Raw genomic sequence first — 20945 nt, forward strand, 5'->3', positions numbered from 1 at the left:
TAATCGCGCACCGTTTACTTCCTCTCCGTGCTCGTCGTCACCTGGCGCGCAGCAGGGTGTTGGTTGATTGCAAACTATTTTTAAAGTGGACTCACAATTCGATCATCACCGGACAGGGTGTGTGTGATATGTCTGGCGACGACTTGTTCAATCGATGTAGACAAACTGCTTTAGTGGCCACCTTTGAACAAACCGTTGGCATCAACTGATCTGTTTTCTCTCAGTACCAAAGGTTAGGCCCCCGACTGGTAGTTGCCTCATATAGCCTCATATACATGGCGCCCGCGTTGTTATGCTATATTTACATGAATTCTGCCGTCTTTCTCTTTGTGGTCTACTACTAGTAGCGATGTGCCAATGTGAGTCTTACGACAAATTACACTTCTATGAAGTCATAAACACTCTGCAGCTCAGACCAAAAAAACGACGACCTGTAACAATCACCTGCCGCTCAATGACGCTGTCTCTTCCCCGCTGTGCAAGGCGATACATCTCGTGAGAATTGTGTGTGAGAAAAGCATTTTACGGTTAGGCGCGTTTGCTGACCTCGCCGAAGGGCATCCATAAACAACCATGACCAACAACGGGGGAAGTGTTGAGTGGGGGGCGCAGACACATATTACATGGCCACATATGAAAGAGGGGGACATCACACTACACCATCAAGACGCCGCAAACGAATGCGTCATCAGCGGCGCATGTGGTGTGAGCAGGGGACCTTCCCCAAAGCAAGGCTAACGTACAGTACACTCGATCTTAACGGACGTGAAATTTACACAACCGAAACCACTTCACCCGGACGCTCGAAATGTGATACGTGGTCGGGACAAAAATGAAAGAAGAGTAACTTCTACCACCAGGCAGGCACAGGTTGAGTCGCAGCCGCAACACGCAGCGCAGCAAAGTCAAGTAAAAGCAGTACCATAACAACAAGACCAGACGGAACAAACGAAACGAAATACATCCGCGAGGTCCGAGGTCCATGATAATGGAAATAGCACACACACCGGAGTTGGTTGGACCCCATTGTGTGTGTGTGTGCATGAGAACAAACCACAAGGCGAAACAAAATGGTAACAGAAATGGAGAAGCGCGCCAAGCACGTTACGGTGCGCCAGCGGCGGCATCAAGTGTACATATGCTGCTGTTAATCCAATTTGTTCTTACGCTTCGCTGACAGTTTTCGACGAACCCGATGCCATCGACGGCTAGAGAACCGGTGTAAACAAGCCGATGAGAGGAGCTTGTCTGTGTTAATGTGGTGTTAGCAGCGCCTTACGGCCACAGGAATGGGAATGAGTTTTTTGCTCCCCCCCTTCGAAAGGCGCGACATAATTCGCAAACCGGAACTTCATGTATCGTTAGGCAGCTCTCTTCCTCCGGTGTGACCATAACCCTTCATGCTTCAAGGTGTACACCTTGTACGACATCAGCAAGACAAACAATCGAACAATTGTGAATAGCGACAATGGCGTACAAAGGGTGAAAGAGTTAAGCCTCATGGTTAATGGGTAGTACGTGCGCGGTTGTTGCGTTTATGACAACTTCAATGGGTGGAATAATAAAGCGCAATGTTCCTGACATCAATAAAGCACACTCTGAGCTGCGTTTATCACTCCCCATGACCTTTCATCACTCTGGAAAGATCATCAGATAAAACGGGAACGAGGTAACAACATTCATCATTCTGGAAGAAAATGAGAATTCCACGTGTCTCCACACAATTGACAGTGAGATCAGCGCAATCGCGGCGTTGGTGTCTTCGCACGGGTGCTAGCCAGACGTTGAAGGGACGTGCTAAATAGGACTCATTTTCCAATCGTTATCATCGTCAGTATTTAGTTCATTGATGCAAAAATAAACGCTTACTTGCCCCAGACCATTAGTCAGTGTTCGTACAACACCATGCCATGCTTTGGCTGTGTACAACACGTCCATGTCTAATCATTTGCTCGCATTAAATCTGGACGCTCAGGGCCCTATCATTGCAGGCTTTATCAGCACCCCACATTTTGTCTAGATGAGCTCATCTTTCTGAAGCGTATATAAACAACCACCCCAAGCAGACACGCACACACAGATTGAGAACTCGCTAATGCAAGCGTGTGGCGCAATAATTGGCATAAATGGACAACTTGCGTTGCCCTCCCCCACTTTACACGGTTTGTTTACATTCCGTCAATTGCAGGAGGAGGAGAAGATGATTGTCGCTTCGTCCAGCCAAACCAAGCAGTCACACAGCCAAGCGACATCTTATCAGTGAGCCAGGCGAGAATGTTCCTCCAAAGTGGAAACGATTTATTGGTTCCGCTTAAAAAAAGAGCTCTCGTTTATTGCCAGACAATCTGATAACCAAGATACAGTTTTGCTTGGAAAAGGGACATGAAGTACTCGATGTCAAATCCTCAAATCTGATTCTCGGTTTTTTAATGCTTAAAATGTTGTTACATAGGTTTCCACTAAAGATTACGAAATCATGTGCACACCACACCACAACTGTCGCTCTCTCTCCGTGTATTTGTATGTAACCTAATGTACAGAAGGCTAATCATACCGTGAAACTCAGGTTGTATGTTTGCTGTGGCATCATGAGTTATTGCTATATGGTTAGTAAAACTCACAGACATCACAGACAGCGATAAAGCGATAATGGCAGCCGGTAAAGTCATCAAGAATTATCGTAAAAATATTGCATTCTACAAACAGCCGACACCAAACACGTAATAGGTTATTTTAAGGCTCCGAAACATCACTTCAAGGCGTACGCTGAATATATGCAATGAGACGACTCTCTTGCAAAAGTTACATGATAGGTTTCATCACAATTTCTGCTCTTCTTTGAATATGAAATTCAAACCAACAAGATCAGAATGGAGTTTGGTCGTCAGAAGTGCTTCTTAGCACTCATGCATAACCAAGCTAGTGTGAAATGTTGCCTTTTGTACATCAAATTATGTCTCCTGCCAAGATTTCTCATAAAGCTAGAATTTCGTTTTCGACACACGACGCTTTATCACACACCCACAGAAATGTACCCGTGCTCAAGTCGCATAACGCCGAAAAGAACCAACATATGAAATGAGAATGGTTGATTCGCTCTGCTCAGTTTTCTCGCCTTTCGGTATCCTTGAATTTAATTTTGTCGTCTTCAAAATTTGTCCACCATACACGAGCGCAAGATTCTTTCTCGACTCCTCATTGTGCTTCCTTTGCTTCTTTCTTCAACAACATTATAGCGACGACTCGTGTGTCTCTAACAATGCTCGGCGGCACAGAACGCCGGCCCCGCCATTTATGCAGATGTTTGATTAATTTATGATCATGTTGTTGACCATCGGCTTCCCAATACTACACAACACCCCAGACCGCATGGCAAACGCGCGAAAGGTCACACCAAAGAAAGAAGGAAAAAGACTGATTGGATCGCATAAAACAGCCGAGAGATGAGTTGCTCGTAAAAATATGAGCTACGAAAAAAGGGTGCAAAATTGGAAATGAAAGTGAAAAAACACAAATTTCAAACGAGCGTTTTCAAACTCAGCATGGCTTAGCAGCAGCAACGTGTTTCGGTTGTCACCGTTCCCTAATTCTTTACTTCCGTTTATTAGCGAGAAGATAAAGCTTGCAGAAAGATCGAAATATGATTTTTGCAAAACATCTTACCCCATATCAAGTAGGATTGAAGCTCATAATGAATAATTCTATCCAAGTTAAAGCACCACGGCGCGCCGAGGTGACGCAAATCAAATCCCAATGTCTAAAATAACATTCTCATCTCGATCCCAAAGCAAAGAGAGGTAGGGAAAAAATCTTGACACTGACATTAAAAAAGTGGCGAAGCATTAAACGAGCTGCTGAAGATGGATTCAAAGCGTCCACAACCGTGTGGAAACAACTTCCTCTACGCCACAACCCGTCCAAGTACTGATCTTGAAGATGATCATCTTGTCAGCAGGAAGAGATCGGTGTGTGTATGTGTTTAATGAGTCGTGGGGCATATGACACCTACTCTGAAATGTTAAGCATACCTGATGTGTGGGTTGAGTAATCTGGCCGTAGAAGCAAAACGGAACGGACGCTCCTACGTGACCTTGCGTAAGTGTCAGACCTCAAAACCTTACCTCACATCGCAACACGATTTACTTTCGTGAGATTTTGGAGCAGATCCAAAATAAGAACCAAGAAACGGAGACGTCTTCCAAAAATAACCCAACATTTAGAGCACGACGGACATGACCATCATGACACAATCGTACATCCGCTCAAAGGTCGCAGCCACTTTGTGATAATGAATGAAATATGTACATATATTCACCACTCCCACTATCACCGAGTCCTCGCCACCATCCTCCACCGCGGCAAACATCCGTTCGGATGTTTCGAACGAAATTGAAAATACAGTACACTAAGACCCCACACAACAATCAGCTGATAGGGGAGGAGGCACAATGTTGTTTGGATTTAGCAGTGTGGTATGTGGTGGCAGGTTATCGGGAATTCACAGTGCGTGTTGGTGTGCTTGGGGAGAACTAGCCGCCGAGCGGTTATAATCCATGCGACCTTGGGCTGGGGCTTGTGTGATGTTATAATAAGCACGATTGTTTTCGATTTCCTTTTCGAATCGGATTTAGTTACACAGTTTGTTGCGATAAGTGTTGCTGTTCTTAAAACAAAACAAAGAGAACGAGCACGTACGGGAGAGTCTCATATTCGTATAGTTCACAAGGCAACTTTCAAAACGACAAATCTTGCAAGAAGTATGGACAACTACACATACGTAAACTTTTTAGGACCGAAAATAAGTAACAAACAACCAATACAACTGTGAACATAATCCTAAAGTCGAAACTCCTGTTCTAATTCGCATGAGTCTACATGAGAATCGATCGCACAGCATCTCCTATAGCAGCGTACACGCTTCGCATTGCTCTATCCGTCCGCCGCGTTACGTGCACATAAAACACGTACTAAAACATGTTTTTTAAAAGGTACCAAAACACTAAACCAAAAGTGTGGACTTGAAATGCTGTAATGCGTTGACGCCAAACACTATTAAATGCAACTGTTCGACTCGATTAAATTTTACACGTAACAACACGCGGTTTTTCACCATCTCCGCCTTCGTGGCAGGCGAACCATCGAATAGGGTGGGGTTGCATTTGCACAAAACTTTGTTTACTTATTTGCCCGGCCGTTAAGCCTGCCCCAACCGTTTGGCGGCGATGATGTGTGTGTGTACCGCCTCTCCCGAACGGCTAATACGCTTAATGCACCAGAGCGCGCCAGTACACCGTGGTGCAGTTGCAGTGCCGCATGCACTTCCTCACTGCACCCGGGGGGTAAGCTGGTTGAAGATGCCGAATGGAATGGCGGAAAAAAGCAGCAACACGAGAAAACAACGGAAAATGAAACTATTTTTGCCCCAATTACTACCAACCGCTTCCCCTTAGTGATGGAAAGTAGAGGAAGGAAACGTTTCTGCACCTCCCCCTGCTCGATTTTATTAGAGAGGTAGTGTTGCACGATGCAATGCCGGCATGAAAATATTGATTAGATGAACAAACGGCACACACCAGCAGCAGCAGTGCCGATACTGCAGTACTTGATAGAGTAGTTCCCGCTTTGTAGGTTTGCTGTTTTTAAATTTTCGATTGTTATTTTTTGCTTCTTGTGTTGTTTCAACTGTCTGCTTGATAGGGCTTTAGGTTCAAAAGGGATTAAAATAAAAGAAAATTCTAAAACGGAACCAAAACGACTTGTCAAGGGCGATTGGAATCGATTTTGTGGCATCGCTGGCTGGAGGGATTTGTTACGCTGGCTTCTGACGGTGAAAATTCCCGACCCGATTATGCTTCCAAATTGACGATCGATTTTCTGTTCCCCTCATTTTAGACACACTGAACCCCGGGCCCAATTCCATTCGTTGTTTGTGCTGCAAATGTTGGCTTTAAACTCAAGAGTGAAAATAAACACGTTTGCTGAACTACTCATTATTTAGGACTGTGCAAGTAGACAGTGATAAGCAGCCGACACACACACTAACACCGGGACGGATTGCACTCAAGCGAACAAACACTGCTGGTGGGTTTCGCATCACGAACCCTCTCATCGTGCGCTATGCACACGATTTCGGAAATTCTAGCCTCACGTTAGAACGCTGGTGCCGTGTCTAACGTCTCACTTTTCGGTAGCCAGCCACACTATACCACTACTACAGCCTAGTAGGTATTATTTAAATTTTCTTTTTGTGTGCACAGTATCACAAAAGAAGCAAGCCGCCGCCACTTCTCGCCAGGCTGGGGCTTCTCGCGCTTCATGACCTTCACCGAAAATATATTCCATTTGGACGATCACAACACACACTCTCGACACTCAAAGAGAAGGGGTAAGGCTACTGCCTGGTATCATCATCATCATCAACGCCGACAAACGCACACACCAGAGGGGTTTGTGTTATGTGGCCTGCTTTTTTTCGGTGACTTCTAGACACATTTGAATAATTTTCTTCGCGACGTTACACACACTATTCTTGTGCCGCGAAAAGCGACTTAACGACGAAACGACGTGTACACATTTTTCACATCTTCCCCTCTATCGCTAGTAAGACACAACGCTCATCACCAGCGGTAATACTACCTTTCTCTTTAGCTTTTTATTTGTGACTTCACGATCACGTTTTGTTGAATACTTTTGTACTGATTTTTTTTACCGACGCAGTAAAAAAAATCACACGCAATGAAATCCACATCTAATCACCGATCTTCTTCTGCAAGTGAAACTGTTACTATCCTCAATGTGCGCAACAAAAATGAAAGGTAAAATAGAATTCCGCGAGCGAATATACGCGCGCGTACGCTCGTGACCAATCAGTTTCACTATCCCGTCAAAAACTGAATGAACGAGCGGACAAACACTTTGGTCGAACCTCTGGTCTATGGCCGCAGTCCGCTATAGTGGTCAGTGTTTTCTGAGCGGAAATGCCGGCCGCACGAAAGAGAGGGCGAGCGATTGAGAGCATCGGTATTCCTCTCGCGAGTATACCGCACAAAGCGAAAGAGCGCCACAAACTGCTGTACTACTTCTCTCACACTAAGACGACTTCGTCGTCACGGTTCGAGTGAACTAATTGAATGACGTCACGCCTTCGCACCAGACCGGTTACAGTGCTGGCCATAAACTTAAACCTTGAAGCACAAACAAAGGTTAAAAAAAGCCTGTTTTTGGTGCTCTCAGTGCGATTTCTTCATCTGCAAGAAATCTCCATTAGCGCGCTGTGACACCACGAACGAAGCAAAGCAAAAAAGAGGGAGATAAAATTTTATGAATCGCAAAACCACTCCACCAGCAGCCAGCACAAGAATGTGGCTGGTAAACAAATGATCGCCGCTTGGGCGATTTTTTATCTGACTTTTTTTTTTCGCCGATTTCTGAAAGATCGCGTCGTCGATTTCCGCCTCTTCGAGGTGTGCTGCTTGTTGGCCTTCGCGGCGCTATATGATGTCATATACTAAAAATAAGCGTTTATGCTTCGGTGCGCTTTTCGGCAGCCGGGTGGGAAGATATAGCGACAGACACGGTGAGAGCTTTTGGTGCAATTACAGAAGGCTGCAGTCTCCCGCTGGGTGGCTTTTTAGCCTTTCGCATTTAATGGTGAGGAGGCGTTTCTTCGCTTTTTACTCGATCGCGTGTGCCTAGCACTGCGGATTTTTTTTCAATTAATTCATGTTCTGGAGCATTAATTTTATGGATTTACCAGTGCATCCGATAAGTCTGGATAGAAGATGTTTTATGAAATAAAAACTGAACCGTTCTACCGCCTTGTTTTTACTCTTAAACGAATAATTTATACCATATTCATCCTCTGATTCTGATCCATATTCAAACCATATTCAATTCGATAGACTGCAGTCCAACAATTGGCCAGGTTACTGGTTCCTGGTAAGAGGATTATGTCATAAAACACCTCGCCCAAACAGTGGAAGCTAAGATCAGCATTATATTGAACTTGTTGGACACTATTTTGAGGGTTGTTGCAAGGACTGGCGAATAGCGTCATATTTTATTATAACTCGCACAACCAACCTGTCCACCACCGCCAACGTTCATGAGCATCGAGTGATGACGCAAAGTGCAATAAAATACGCAACGAACCGCTCCTCCGCAATTTACTCCGGGGGACGCTTGATCGTACATTGGCTCTTTCGCAATGAATAAATTCACATTGGGGGTCAATTGAAGCACATGCGAGAGGAACCTGCCTTCTCGAAGTGAGTTAGCGCCTTAAAACATTAGCTCACTTTTACAGATAAAGTAAATGTGTACACGGAATAGAAAATTGTTCGATTCCCAGAAGGAGAATAAAAAAACAACAATAAATAAACGTGAAATTAGGCGCTCACTTGAGTACCCTCAACAAACACGTCAGTAAACAACACGAGATGCTAATGAATCTAAGCAGATATTCATTGACCATATTCCACGCGCAGAACTGCCCAGATTATCTGCCATTGTGTTTTGATTTAAAAAAAATTGGCTTCAAGTGTTACCGTGACAATTGCAAAGCCAAACATCGAAATCAAGCCAACGGATAAGACGCCGTCAACACAACACGTACGACATGTTTACACCTCGATGAAACAGCAGGTCGAACATTGCAAACAAACAAAAACGCAACCAAGATTTGGTTCCATTCACGAAACACATCCCCGTGCGAGTACGCGCGCGAACACTTACGCCACATTCGTCATCCATCATCACTTGACCCTACGGGGTGTACGCTCGAAGTACGCGGTAGCCACGCGTCGAAAGACAACCAACTGACACACAAAAAGGAGGCAATCAGCTTTAGAAATAGAAGATGACGGAATTATCGTCCCAGACCTGGTTAGGCTTGCAACAACGATCACAACTTGTTGTGCGCAGAGAGAGTCGAAATCGAATCACCTAAAGGTTGAAAACCTGATGATGTCAACCGTGCGCGTCGCGCCGCATTGCATAGAAACGAGTAGCCAGCAGTCTGGAGCTTTTTTGTAGAACCGCTCAAATAAGGACTTTAGCATGGGAGCGACAGTCCACAACCAAGGTGACATACCTTCGTCGAGGGTTAATGTTGCTCGTTGGTTATGCAAATTTTGAATTGAAGTTTGTTTTTTTTTAACCAGCAAACTGGTTTTTGCGATCATAACATGCTGTTTTTATTGGAGTTCAACATTGTATTCTAAGCACGGTGCTGCCTTCTTGCTAAAAGCGCCTTCCCAAATCTAGATCAAATCAGAAGAATCAGTGCTGCCACAAAATAAACCACCATATATTGCAAGTTGCCAATCATGACTTTTCGTACGAATTTCAGGTTCGTCGTCTACTGCTACGCCTTATATTAAATATATAGAAAATGATAATAAACAGTCCACTTACCAATCCGTCCGCGCCATTCACCTCGATAGCCGTCTTCAGCCGCTGGGTCAGTTGTTCGAGCAGCGTCTCGAAGCGACCGTTCAGCGTGTCCAGCCGCTTCGAGTACACTTCCGTCGCGCCGGGATCGGCATTTGCCGGCCGGAGATCCTGTCGAGGAGGCGAAAAGCTGGGCCGTACTTCGCTCAACCAATCGATATAGTGAACACATTTACCATCGTAGATCTGTACGATATTATGCCATTTTTGTTTGTTTACGTTTGTGATCGGTTTGTTTCGGTGATGCGCATGCACACACAGTCGATAAGCCCCACGTTGTGTTGACGGACGGAACGATACAGGAGATGGAGAGAGCGATTTTGATTTTGTTCGGAGGACGCAACGTTGATTTGGTGGTTTCGATGTTACAGATGCGCAAATGACATCATTTCGCCGTTGTACAAGTTGAGGCACACGTTTGTTACATTTAGGTTTTCGAAGCCGCAGATTATAAAGGTGGTGGTGCGTAGTAGGAGGAGGGGTGTGTGTAGTAAATCGGTTTATGATGCGTGGGGTTTTTGTTTGTTTGTTGACATGTTGTGTAAGTGGGTTGTGTTTTTTTTATAAAAAGAATGTAAGTGTGTACGGCGTTTGGTTGAAATTGGAGTTATTATATTGATTAGTATTTGCAAATAAGTCGAATACGCATATTAAGGGGTTTGGGAATAAAAGGGGAGCTTTTACTTGTATTGCTGATAAGTGGGCGAGTTTAGTGATCCGAAAGAAATGGTTTTTAATTTCAAACTTCATGGCCAGCGAAACAGAATTTTGAACTCTCACCACTCACCAGCACTACGCTACTGTGCAGGTGGGACTCAACGTGGGAGCGGGAAATCACTCAAAAATGTAAGATATTAAATGTAACAGGTATAAACGGATAACGACGAGGCTTGTGTGTAGCAGGGTTTCGCGCAGATAATGCAGTAAGTGGATTTTTAAACCTTTAAACAGCTTCCCTCTCTAGCGAAACCTCTCTGTACCACACCGGAATAGAGGGGAGCTTGTCTACTAATCGCGAGTTAGTCATTTTTCCAACTTAAACTACCTACTTTTTGTCCGATTGTGCGTTGAACTTTGGTTCATTTGATGCATTGCTTTGGGTATTAATCACAGCTACTAATTATTATTGTTCCAGTGTGGCCACAGAGAGCGAATCAATCACAAGCGAATCAAGAAGTTTGCCGAAACGATTAGCAGATGCGCGTTCGCGCCCCCCTAAGCTGAACTTTCGCCATAAAGCGAAGCCCTAGGTCTGAGCGGAGCGTAAAAATCGGAAAATTTGTTTCAATTTCCAGCGTGAGGAAAGTGAAATTCGGAAAAAAAACACCAACACCTTGAGATTTGAAAAGAAGTAGGCAGAATATGGTACTTGCGGGTCAGTGAGGCAATTTGGAAAATATTGTTTTAATAGATTAAGCTTCCAGGAAGCAGAAGGGTAAATTAAAGTGTCTTAAAAAGCGTGTAACCATTCACCTAGGCTAGGAGTATTTTGCGACTATAACCCTGCTGTGGATCGGTACGTAAAGCCCGCGGCACATTCATCAGGACACGCACTCATACATATTCGAACGCACACAACAGCTTTCTATCTCGCTCTCCCACATAGTGACGACGCACACAAAGGTACTGAGGCAGTATAATAACAGCAGAGTGGACGGGACTAAGCTTTCCTTTCCTTTCGAGCCCTTCATAGAAAAGGATATCATCACCAACAAGACTGTACAACACACGGGGACACGCTTGTTGTTCACGCTTCACGAGACACAACGCAACTTTATGTCGGAGGACGATAAAGAAAAACCATATCCTTTCACCAGCAGTAGAAAAAAAAAACAGTAAGCTCAAAACACCGAAATACAGACTGGATAGCGACAAAAGAGAGAGATAGAGTGAAGAAAACAGTGGGACGGACGTATAAATATTCACATTTTGCTGCACACAAACACAGAATACACCACGCAGGACGTGTATCACACAGGAGGAAAACAGTTTCTTACACTTTTGGAGATTGCAACCGGGATATAAATGTTGGAAGGATTTGAACAGCGAGAGAGGAGTATGCGCTCACTGGCTTCCTCTCTCTCTGTGTGTATTTATAGGAGGAGAAAACGGGACAAAAAAAGGAACCACACGGCACGCAAATATTCTACATACCTTAGCTTCTCGGATCAAGCGGCCACCGGTGAGATTAACCTGTTCAACCTTCGGAATGCGTTCCACCGTTTCGCCGAGCATCGACTGTATTTGGATGTCGATCCCAGGGCACAACACGGAATACACACACAACCGGATGGAACATAACACATACGCGCACGCACACAGGGAAAGGGAAGAAACCGATGTTCACCGGCGACGCAGAGTGAAGATAGGTGACCGTGGTTGTGTAGATAGGTTGGTGTATATAGGTTGTTGGTAGGTGTTGTAGTTGTTGTTCATGTTGTTGTGGTTGGTGGTGGTGGAGTTTCACAGAGTAGTTTGCAAATTGGTGGTGTTTTTTTGGTGTGTAAAATTACGCAGGAATAAGATGAATGGGGAAGGAGAAAAATAAATAAATTAACGCATTAGTATGTGGGTTATATACTGGTAACTAACAATACGATACGATTGCTAGTCTTACGACGTACGGGGGAGTGCACTAAGGAACTAGAAACTACAGTGAAGTTGGTGGTGTACGGTGTGTCTAAACGCTACAGTATCTACGTTGGTGCAATACAGTTACTCTACTGCTACTTTCTGGTTGTTGTCTTTTTTTTTAACGTGTGCACTATTATATTCCCTGTGGCGGTGAACTTGTCATTAGAGCAAGATGGTGCTCTTCTGTCCCTTAACCGTGGAATTCAAATGTTAACAGTAATTGTTTCTTTAGAATTAAATTATGTTGTGTCAATTCAAGATTAACTTGAACGATTTTAAATCATTTTCAGCTGCTGTTACCCTTCTCCGTACGCATGCAAATGATCCTCTAATGTGTTAGTTTTCATTCAGTGTACTAGTGTCCATTGTTTTCCTTGCCGTTCTACTGCTAATACAGTACTTTCTTTAAGTTGGAGTGCAGTTAGTCAATGTTCTCGGTACGCCCTAAACCTTGTTCATGGTAGTTACGTTAACATGATCTAGCTATGTGAAAATGCCTCCTTCTCTGTGTTTTTTTTAATATCGTGTTTTTGGTTTTGGTTTGTTTGTTGTAAGATAAATGTACCACTATTTACTCTCAACGGCAATTTGCCACAAATTTGATGGTGAAACATCTAGTCAATTTGGGGCGTTTTCACCGACAAGATCACAGAACTTTCCTAACAAAATCCTGCTTCGTTTTCTGCGTATGTTTGCTTTACCTTTCTGTTTCATTATCATCATCATCATTATTATTACTGAAAACCGATTTGTTCTATTTGGCTTCTCAACACTGTCGTTTCTCGTCCAGTTTCCTGCTCGTAACTGATACCACGCATCTTCAAGATTCGAAAGGTATGGCTGCTATACAAAGCTAACAACAACCTCAACAGTACGGCGGCGCTGTAAAGGCAATGGTTCGTTAGGTCGGTACTTACATCGAGCTCCCGCGCGGATGTTGCCGTCGGAAGAGCCTGCAGCTTCTCCGTCTGCTTCTCCACCCAGGTCTCCTCCACGACAATGCTGGTTTGCAGGTTTTTCATCAAGCCGATTGCCGTTTCTACGCTGCGCATGCTGTACAGAAAATAGAAAAGGTCACAATGCACTAACAAAAGAGCAAACCGTCTGCTGCAAACTTACCGCTCAGCCAGCTGTCCACAGATGTTGTTCCAGCGCGAGTTCAAGCGCTCCACGTTCGAGTGTAGGCGTTTCAGGTCGCCCAGCACCTTCGTCGGCACGCCCATGCGACCGAGCTGATCGGCCGAATCGTTCATCTTGTCCATTTCGGGCTGCTGGCTCGAAATCGTTTCCTGTATAGCGGTCAGCCGCTTGTACACCTCGTACAGGCCTTCCTGGGTCGACGGTAGCTCGAGCTGGCGCGACAGCTTGCCCTCCAGATCGGAGATCACCTGTTCGTTGTCTTCCAGCCCGGCCAGTGCACCCTCGAGCAGCTTCAACCGATCGCCGTGCAAGCCTGCCTGCGTGTTCAGCTCCTTCCACAGGTCCATCAGATTGTCGAGGCTCTTCTTCAGGGCCGGCGTCTTCAGCGTGATCGTGCGGAACGTTTCCTGCAGATGCTTCAGGTCCGGCTCCAGCCCGCCGAGACGGCGCTTGTAGTCCTCCAGTATCTGGACGGTATGTTCGAGCGAGTCGAGATCGCGCGGCATCGGCGATAGGATGATGTGGTCCAGCTCGCGGGCCATCTCCTCCAGGCGCGTCTTCAGCGATATGCACTGCTCCGTAAAGATGCGGCTGGCCTGCTTACTCTCCTCTGTTGGGCGAATAATGTAAAACACATTCAAAGAATTAGCTAAGATCGTCACATCAGAAATCGCAAACACAAACACAACTCTTATTTGAACCCTTACCACGAAAAGATCGAAAGCGAAAGACTCCTTTCATTTTCCACAAATTATTAGAAATGATTTGAACTTAAAACAAGTAATGAATAAAATCACTTTTCAATATCGAACGCAAGTTCCAGAAAAAAAGTGATCTATTCACTGTTTCTTTCGATCCACTCAGCACCAGAGCACAACTTTAACTGATCTTTTGGCGAGCTTCAGAGCATCTAAACTCACTCGACCAGTATCTCGGTATTCTCTGACCAAGCCAGAAACAAAACGACTGTCATGTGGTGCCATTGGAACGGACAACGATGATAAACTAACACCTACAACATACGACACCTTCTTTGGCACAACAATTGGAAAATTAATATCTCTCCCGTAGACAATGGCTACCCATCCAATACAGTAAACATAAACGCGTTTGACCATGGGACTGGAGTTCAAAGAAGTTACTAAAAAATCCCAAAAAAGTCTTCCAACGGGGCAGTACACGTTCCAATGCCTTTTGTTTTGGTCATTCGAATGAATGAATGCGCATAACGAGTGCAGTAATAGCCCAATCTACAGACGCTTGACCTTCACCATCATCCAAACATGGAATTGCTCCGGAGTCCGGAAAATGAAGCGATTGAAAGCGATCACCCAATTATCCAATTAAATTCCACCACACATTGTCAGTGCTTTTTCAATCGTTCCTAATTTATAGTGCCTCTGATACTCACGGGGGTTAAGTGAAAGAATGCTCATGTTTTTCCATACACGGGAATTTCCCATCCCGTTATACGACACCTACCTTCTGCTCTGGCACGTTTTTCGAATTCATCAAACAGCCGGTTCACCTCGTCCATCTCGCGGCGCAGTCGGCGAAGCTGCGGATCGGCCGGATCGCCCTCGGCCAGCAGCTTGTCCGCATCGTCGTTCAGCGCCCGGCGGATGGCCGTCCGCTGTTCCGCCCCCATCGCCAAGAACTGCTCAAAGTCCCAGCCCTTCACCACCTTGATGGTGGCGAAGATCATGTTCTGCCGCAGGCGGAGCTGCTTCTTCTGCCACAGCGCGACCGAGCGGTCGAACAGGCGCTTCAGCCGTTCGGCCGCCTCGATCGCTTCCTGGTCGGGCGGCGGCAGCAGCAGACACACGCCGTGCACGGACCCTTCGACGCCCTTCGATGTCTTGACGCGCCACTTGACGCGCCCGGACGTGTCCAGCAGGGTGCAGGTTTCGTTCTTGTCCAGCGAAATGTTGCCCTGCTTGTACGAGCAGATCGACTGCACGGTGCACTGCCGGTTCACTGGCTGCTTGCGCTGCTTCAATGGCACGATCGCGGTCGCCTGGTGCTGCAGCTGCGCAATCGTTTCGCCGAACGCGTTCAGCTCCTCGCGTATGTCCTGCATGCCGCGCAGCAGCGATTCGCCCTGGTCGAGCGTAAACTCTGACTGCGAGTACTTGCTGTTCAGAATTTCGTCCCGCTTGGTCAGCCAGTTCTCGGCCTCGCGCACCTCGTCGAAGAACGAGTGGTAGTCGGTCGCATGCTTCAGGTGCACCTCGAGGCAGAGCGTGAGCTGCAGCAGCCAGGACCACTGCGACTGGAGCGCCTGCAGGTGGCCCTCGATACACTTGGACGCTGGGTGCGACTGGACGAGCAGGGCCTCGCCGCGGTCCAGAATGGTAGCGAAATGCATTTCGCGTTTTTCCAGCTCGGACATGAGATTCTGTGGAAAGAGGGAAATAAAACACAAAACAATTAGGATAAATAAGCTTGATCAATTATAACTTCTACAGACACGAAAAGCAGAAACGAATGACACAAACCACTACTACGCTTTTCAAAACTACAAGAACACTTTATGAAACTAACAAACACCACACAAGAGAAAAGTTCTTTAAACATGAACACATATTGGAAAAGGTATAACTAACAGTGGACAAAGGAAAAGGTAAAAGTTGGAATAGAGAGAGGAATTACATTTAAAACATATTGCAAATTTATAACCAACGTAAATCAAATAAGGGTAAAATACAAATACAGGGTTTTCCACGGCTTCTCATAGTTATGGGACACTTGCTTGACTCTTTCTTATGGGAAGTTATCTTTATACGATGGTATTTGAACTCTATTGCACCCTTTTTCTACAGGTTGCTTGAAAATTCCTATTGGATTTGTCCAACAAGGATCCTATAGATTCCCATTACATTAATGTCATTTCACTTAAGAAAGAGTCAATAAAGTGTCCCACAGCTATGGAAACTCTTGAAAAACCCCTGTAAGGACAAACAACAACAAAACAGAGGGGTGAAAACACGGAATCATATGAAGAAACGGTTTACTTACTTCCTCACCATTTCCATAAGTACGCTTGATGTAAGTAGACTTTTTTGGTTAGAATTTTGACACAATGGACAGGGGGAAGATGTTGTTAGTGTGTAATTAGAGACAGCAAGGAAATGACGAAACGATTTATAACCGAACAAACAGAAGAAAAAAGAGAGAACAGAAGAATTAAGATGAAAGAACGAAACATGTTCCGCAGTGGTTAGAATGGGGATTAAGTAAGACTGAGACATTCATCTGAGACGGTCTTTTCTGTGTGTTGCGCCACAAAAACAGGTCTGTAACACCTACCTCATAGTACCGATGGACCGCCGACAGGTCCAGGTTCTTGTCGGCCCAGTCGCGGCTCACTTCGATCTGCTCGCGATCGTTCAGCCAGCTAAGTTCGGCCGTCGCGGTCGCCAAGAAATCGACGAGCGCATCCAGATCGGACAGGCGCTTGGTCGAGGTGCTCAGCAGCTCGGCGTACACCTTCTGCAGCTGGCTCAGGCGCTGCCGGTACAGCTGCAGCTCCTCGCCGGTGAAGTTGGACGCGTGCCGTTCGCACTGGGCTATTTTAGAGTGGAACTGGTCGATCACTTTGTGCTCGTGCTGATGGCGCTCGAGTTCCACTTTAGCGGACGGAAGGTCAGAACCGTAGTCGGAGGTATGCAGTTGTTTCTAAAAGGAAGTAAAGCAAAAGCAAAATGTTATTATGCTGTGGCGCAGCACTCTCTTCGGCAGACCAGCTTACCAGTTTCGATTGGCACCATTCAGTGTACTCTTGCACATCCCGGAAGTAGGGGTTGGTGCCGATCTGTCGCGTTTCCGTGACGACGCGCGTTTGCTTCGTGATCGTCGTCTCTTGCACCGGATAGCTCAGACCGGACAGTTTTTGTACTAGGCTAGTATGGAATGTTGTCCTTAGCTGGGACCAACGTTGATGTAGCTTGGTGACCCTGCAAATAGAGGTAAAGCACACAAACATTAGTTGACCTGCCTTCAACACCTTGCATTGCCCATTCCCGCCCCGAGACTTACTTCTTATGCAGGTCGCTCGCCTGCGGATAGCGACCATCCTTCAGGTTGTGACAATCGTCGTTCATCTCCTGCAGCGGCTGCTCCAGATGCCGTATGTCCCCGTCCAGTCCCTCGACGATGTTCTTCGCCTCGACCGGATGCAGACGCTCGATGCGGCGGCTTTCCTCTGAGATTCGCGTCTCAATCTTCGTGATGATCGTCTCCGTGTGCTTGTACTCGCGCTGCACCTTCTCGGCGATCTTCTGCAGCCGCTCGAGCCGCTGCACCTCCTGCTGCAGGATCGAGTCGCGGTCGGCCAGCGCCGACATTAGCCGGTGCCACGCCTTCTCCAGCGCCTCCGGACGGAGCTCCGTCTCGACGTCCACCTCGCCGATCGACTCGAAGTACTTCTCCAGCTCCTTGTAGATCGAGAAGAGGTGCTGCTTGTCGCGCTGCCGCGGCGGTACCTCCTCGGTGCGGAACCGGTTCAGATCGGTCAGCAGCCGCTTCAGCTCGATCAGCGTGGTCGGGAAGGCCCGCTCCTGCAGGAGCGATGTCTTCTCCCGGCACCAGTACAGCAACTGCTGGGCCTGCTCGCGGTACTCCTGCACGCGGCGCTGCGAGTCCATGTCGAACAGGGGGTGCATCTGCGGCGGCTCCGGGAACACATCGTACAGCGAGCTCAGGTAGGTGATCATCGATTTCTCATCCGGCTCGTTCGTGTCGACGTCTGTGAAACGGAGAGGATATATTATTTTAGTGTGATGTTGTGTCGGCTTTTTTCACAAAATTTGAACGCTGCAGCTTGCCTTTTTTACTCTAAACCGGACCATAAAATTCATTCTTTATACAAACTTCGTAGCCAAATTTCTGCAGTAAAGCAGCAGTGAGCTTCGGGTATCTTCTTCTTATCCTCCTTTGGCATAACAACTGGTGTCGGTCAAGGCCTGCCTGTAGACCACTAGTGGGCTTTGGCTTTCAGTGACTTATTCTTTACCATAACAAGATAGTCAGATAGTCCTACATATGGGAGCACGATCATTTTGAGGCTTGAACCTAAGACGAGCAAATTGTTAAGACCACTGTACCACCAGAGCGGCCCAAGAGCTTCGGGTTTATCTAGTATAAAACATAAAGTGAACAGCATTGCTGAATGTCGTAAAACAGCGAAGAAAATACACCAAGTAGAGGACAGCATCATGTTACGGTGCCTCAATAATGAGGCATCCTACCGTTTACAGCGAGAGCGTGAAATATTGCCCTAAGGGCACATCGCTTTAACGCGATGACATTGTCACGTCGCTACCACTACGCGGATATATTCTGCGACCGCTTTCCTTTTTCGGGGCAATCCTACAGCGTGCGGCATTTAGTACACTAAGCCATCCCATACGCGTGTCTCAGCATGTGCCTTCCCTTTGATCTGACCGCCACAAACTCTGTTAAAGACTGTCTGTCAAAACAGTCCTCTCTCATTTCGCCTATCTCACTGTCATCATCGAACAGGTCTCCACTCTGCGTAAAAAGAGTCACCTGCCTGGGGACCTGCACCACCGCGTGTGAAGGCTTTTTTCGTGCTCTTGCAACCCTACTCAAACGACTTAATCAATCAGGGGCTAGCTGGTGACATCCCCCCCCCCTTGCCCCACCACCTGTTACTAATCGATCCTTCTCTACCCCTTACCTTCCGGATCCAGCAATCGCGTAACGCCGTACTCCTTCTCGACGACGTGGAAAGCAACCTCGAGCCGCTCCCGCGGTCGACGCGATCGTGATTCTCGCCAGTCGATCAGATCGGGTCGATTCCGGTGGATGAGCGCGGAGAATGCTAAACCGTCGCGCCACGAGCTGGTAAAGTCGTTCACCCGGACGCCCGGGTATTTGGCGGTCGAGCGGCGGGCCCATCGGAGCAGCGCCTCCCGGGCAGTCAGATTGTCCTCTTGTCCGACGACAATGTCGGAAATCTAAATTAGGGGAAGAAAGAAGGAGAAGAAAAGATAAATGTTAGATATAGAACGGATTTGGAATCTATTTCAAATACTTTTGGTAACCCAGTTGAGTGAGTGAACAAATAATGATCAATTAAAGGAAGGTTTTTAATTTTAATTTTAAAATCATGCAGACAAGAAGTGGTTCCTCAAACAGGCAATTGGAATAAATCTCAATAGCACAACCTTAAAATCACCTGCTAAGTGAAAGCCTGCTCATTAAAACTAACGCCCAATGAGCTTAACAAGAGCTGCAAACACAAGCTTTAAATTCTTTTCCCACGAATGCCACGAAACACCTGGAATTTACAAATTGAACCTGACAGCACAACGCCATCGCGGGACAGAAGTGCGCGAAAGGCAGCCATCTGTAACAATGCTGCATAAAAATGGCACATTTTATTCAGCACAATCGCTTGTCCCCTTTCCCTCCCTTAGTGCAACAAAAAAAGACAGAGGTTAACTGCAACACAGCAGCCTCCGGGAGTGGGATGGTTGTTCTCGCTGGACAATATCCGCATCCGACGCGCATTGTGCTGTATTGGGACCTCTTCTCTCTGCGCGCAAACCATTGTTGCCCGATTTGACTGTGGCGTGACATTTTACATTTTCAATGCCATCCTCACCGCACAACACACACTGGAGAGTATAGAGCACGGCACTGCATAATGCTTCATTTTAGAGCTGCTGCGAATCGCAAATCACGATCTTTGATCGAGCAATGCGGTGTACTATCATCATAGCACGGTTGGAGCTCTTAATTGAGTGTTGTCTTCTGGTGTCGCCACAACCGGCGATTGATGGGGGATTCCTCTTCAACGTCCAATCAGACGATTTAGGATCAATAGAGAGAGATACAGGCCTCTTCCAATAAGAAACGAAAGCCTTTTAATACGCCACACACAGCATCAGTTACAGCCCGGTCTAAACAGGTCTCAACGGACTGTGCCTCAATCTGTAAGGCTTTTTAATTGAATTAGGAAAAATTAATTACTTCATTTTACTGTCAATCTTGCCAGTGCCGCACCACCTTCGTCAAAAGTCTCTAACAGCTGGTTGCGATGCCGCCCGCTTTTGGTCCTCAGCGCAGGTCAAGCCTTTCGTTAATCATCTTGTAAATGATTTATTTTCCTTCTTCGGATCGATCGCTGCCCATGTTGCTGACACGAGGGGAGCTCTCCGTACCGAAGCCCTTTATTCCTCGGGCAAAGAGAACCATTTTTAAATGTCACTCGTTACAGGTCAGACAGGGAGAATAAGCTGCGTCATGATCGTTTAACGTACGGCCAGCTGATTGGTACGTTTAAATAATGATTACAAAATGGGCAGCCGTCAGAGTGGTAGATTTATTACTACCGTCTACATTGTAGTCACCCGAAAAGGGGTACGGTTCTATGATTACAAATTATGCGAAATATTTTAACTTGGAATATAACCTTTACAACTAGTACATAACGTTAAAATATTCTTTAAAAATAATTCAACATATGCAGAGAATAATTCAATGCAACATTTGCAAGTGTATTCCATTACTATTCTTTATGCTATGTTCTCTAACGCAACAAAAGACCTATAGCAGACTCCAAACTACCCCCTACAAGGATTTTCCTACGCTTCGGACATCCCCAAAACGGGAAAAGCACGAACCAAAGTAAACAAACCGAACGATCGTGCAATCTATTATGATCTACGATTCCTTAACGCCAGCCCCTGCCG

The 20945-nt window shown here is 46.2% G+C and overlaps 1 protein-coding gene across 50 annotated transcripts in view; it reads right to left on the reverse strand.

The window, feature by feature from the left end:
- LOC120955320 (dystonin) overlaps positions 1-20945 on the reverse strand; it is a 182120-nt gene that overhangs the window by 44917 nt on the left and 116258 nt on the right. For 24 of the 50 annotated variants that reach the window (XM_049608816.1, XM_049608814.1, XM_049608813.1 and 21 more), the window contains 10 exons: positions 18926-19205; positions 17263-17971; positions 16976-17180; positions 16534-16902; positions 16243-16281; positions 14707-15622; positions 13204-13834; positions 13002-13137; positions 11605-11688; positions 9415-9636 (listed from right to left, as the gene is read on the reverse strand). In XM_049608816.1, the coding sequence (XP_049464773.1) occupies positions 9415-9636; positions 11605-11688; positions 13002-13137; positions 13204-13834; positions 14707-15622; positions 16243-16281; positions 16534-16902; positions 16976-17180; positions 17263-17971; positions 18926-19205 (3591 nt within the window). Of the gene's footprint in view, positions 1-6636; positions 6848-9414; positions 9637-11604; positions 11689-13001; positions 13138-13203; positions 13835-14706; positions 15623-16242; positions 16282-16533; positions 16903-16975; positions 17181-17262; positions 17972-18925; positions 19206-20945 lie in introns of those variants that run through there. The other 26 variants (XM_049608817.1, XM_049608815.1, XM_049608823.1 and 23 more) reach the window with 5 other exon arrangements.

Source organism: Anopheles coluzzii, chromosome 3 (genome assembly GCF_943734685.1).
Source record: "Anopheles coluzzii chromosome 3, AcolN3, whole genome shotgun sequence".
Classification (NCBI taxonomy): Eukaryota; Metazoa; Arthropoda; class Insecta; order Diptera; family Culicidae; genus Anopheles; species Anopheles coluzzii.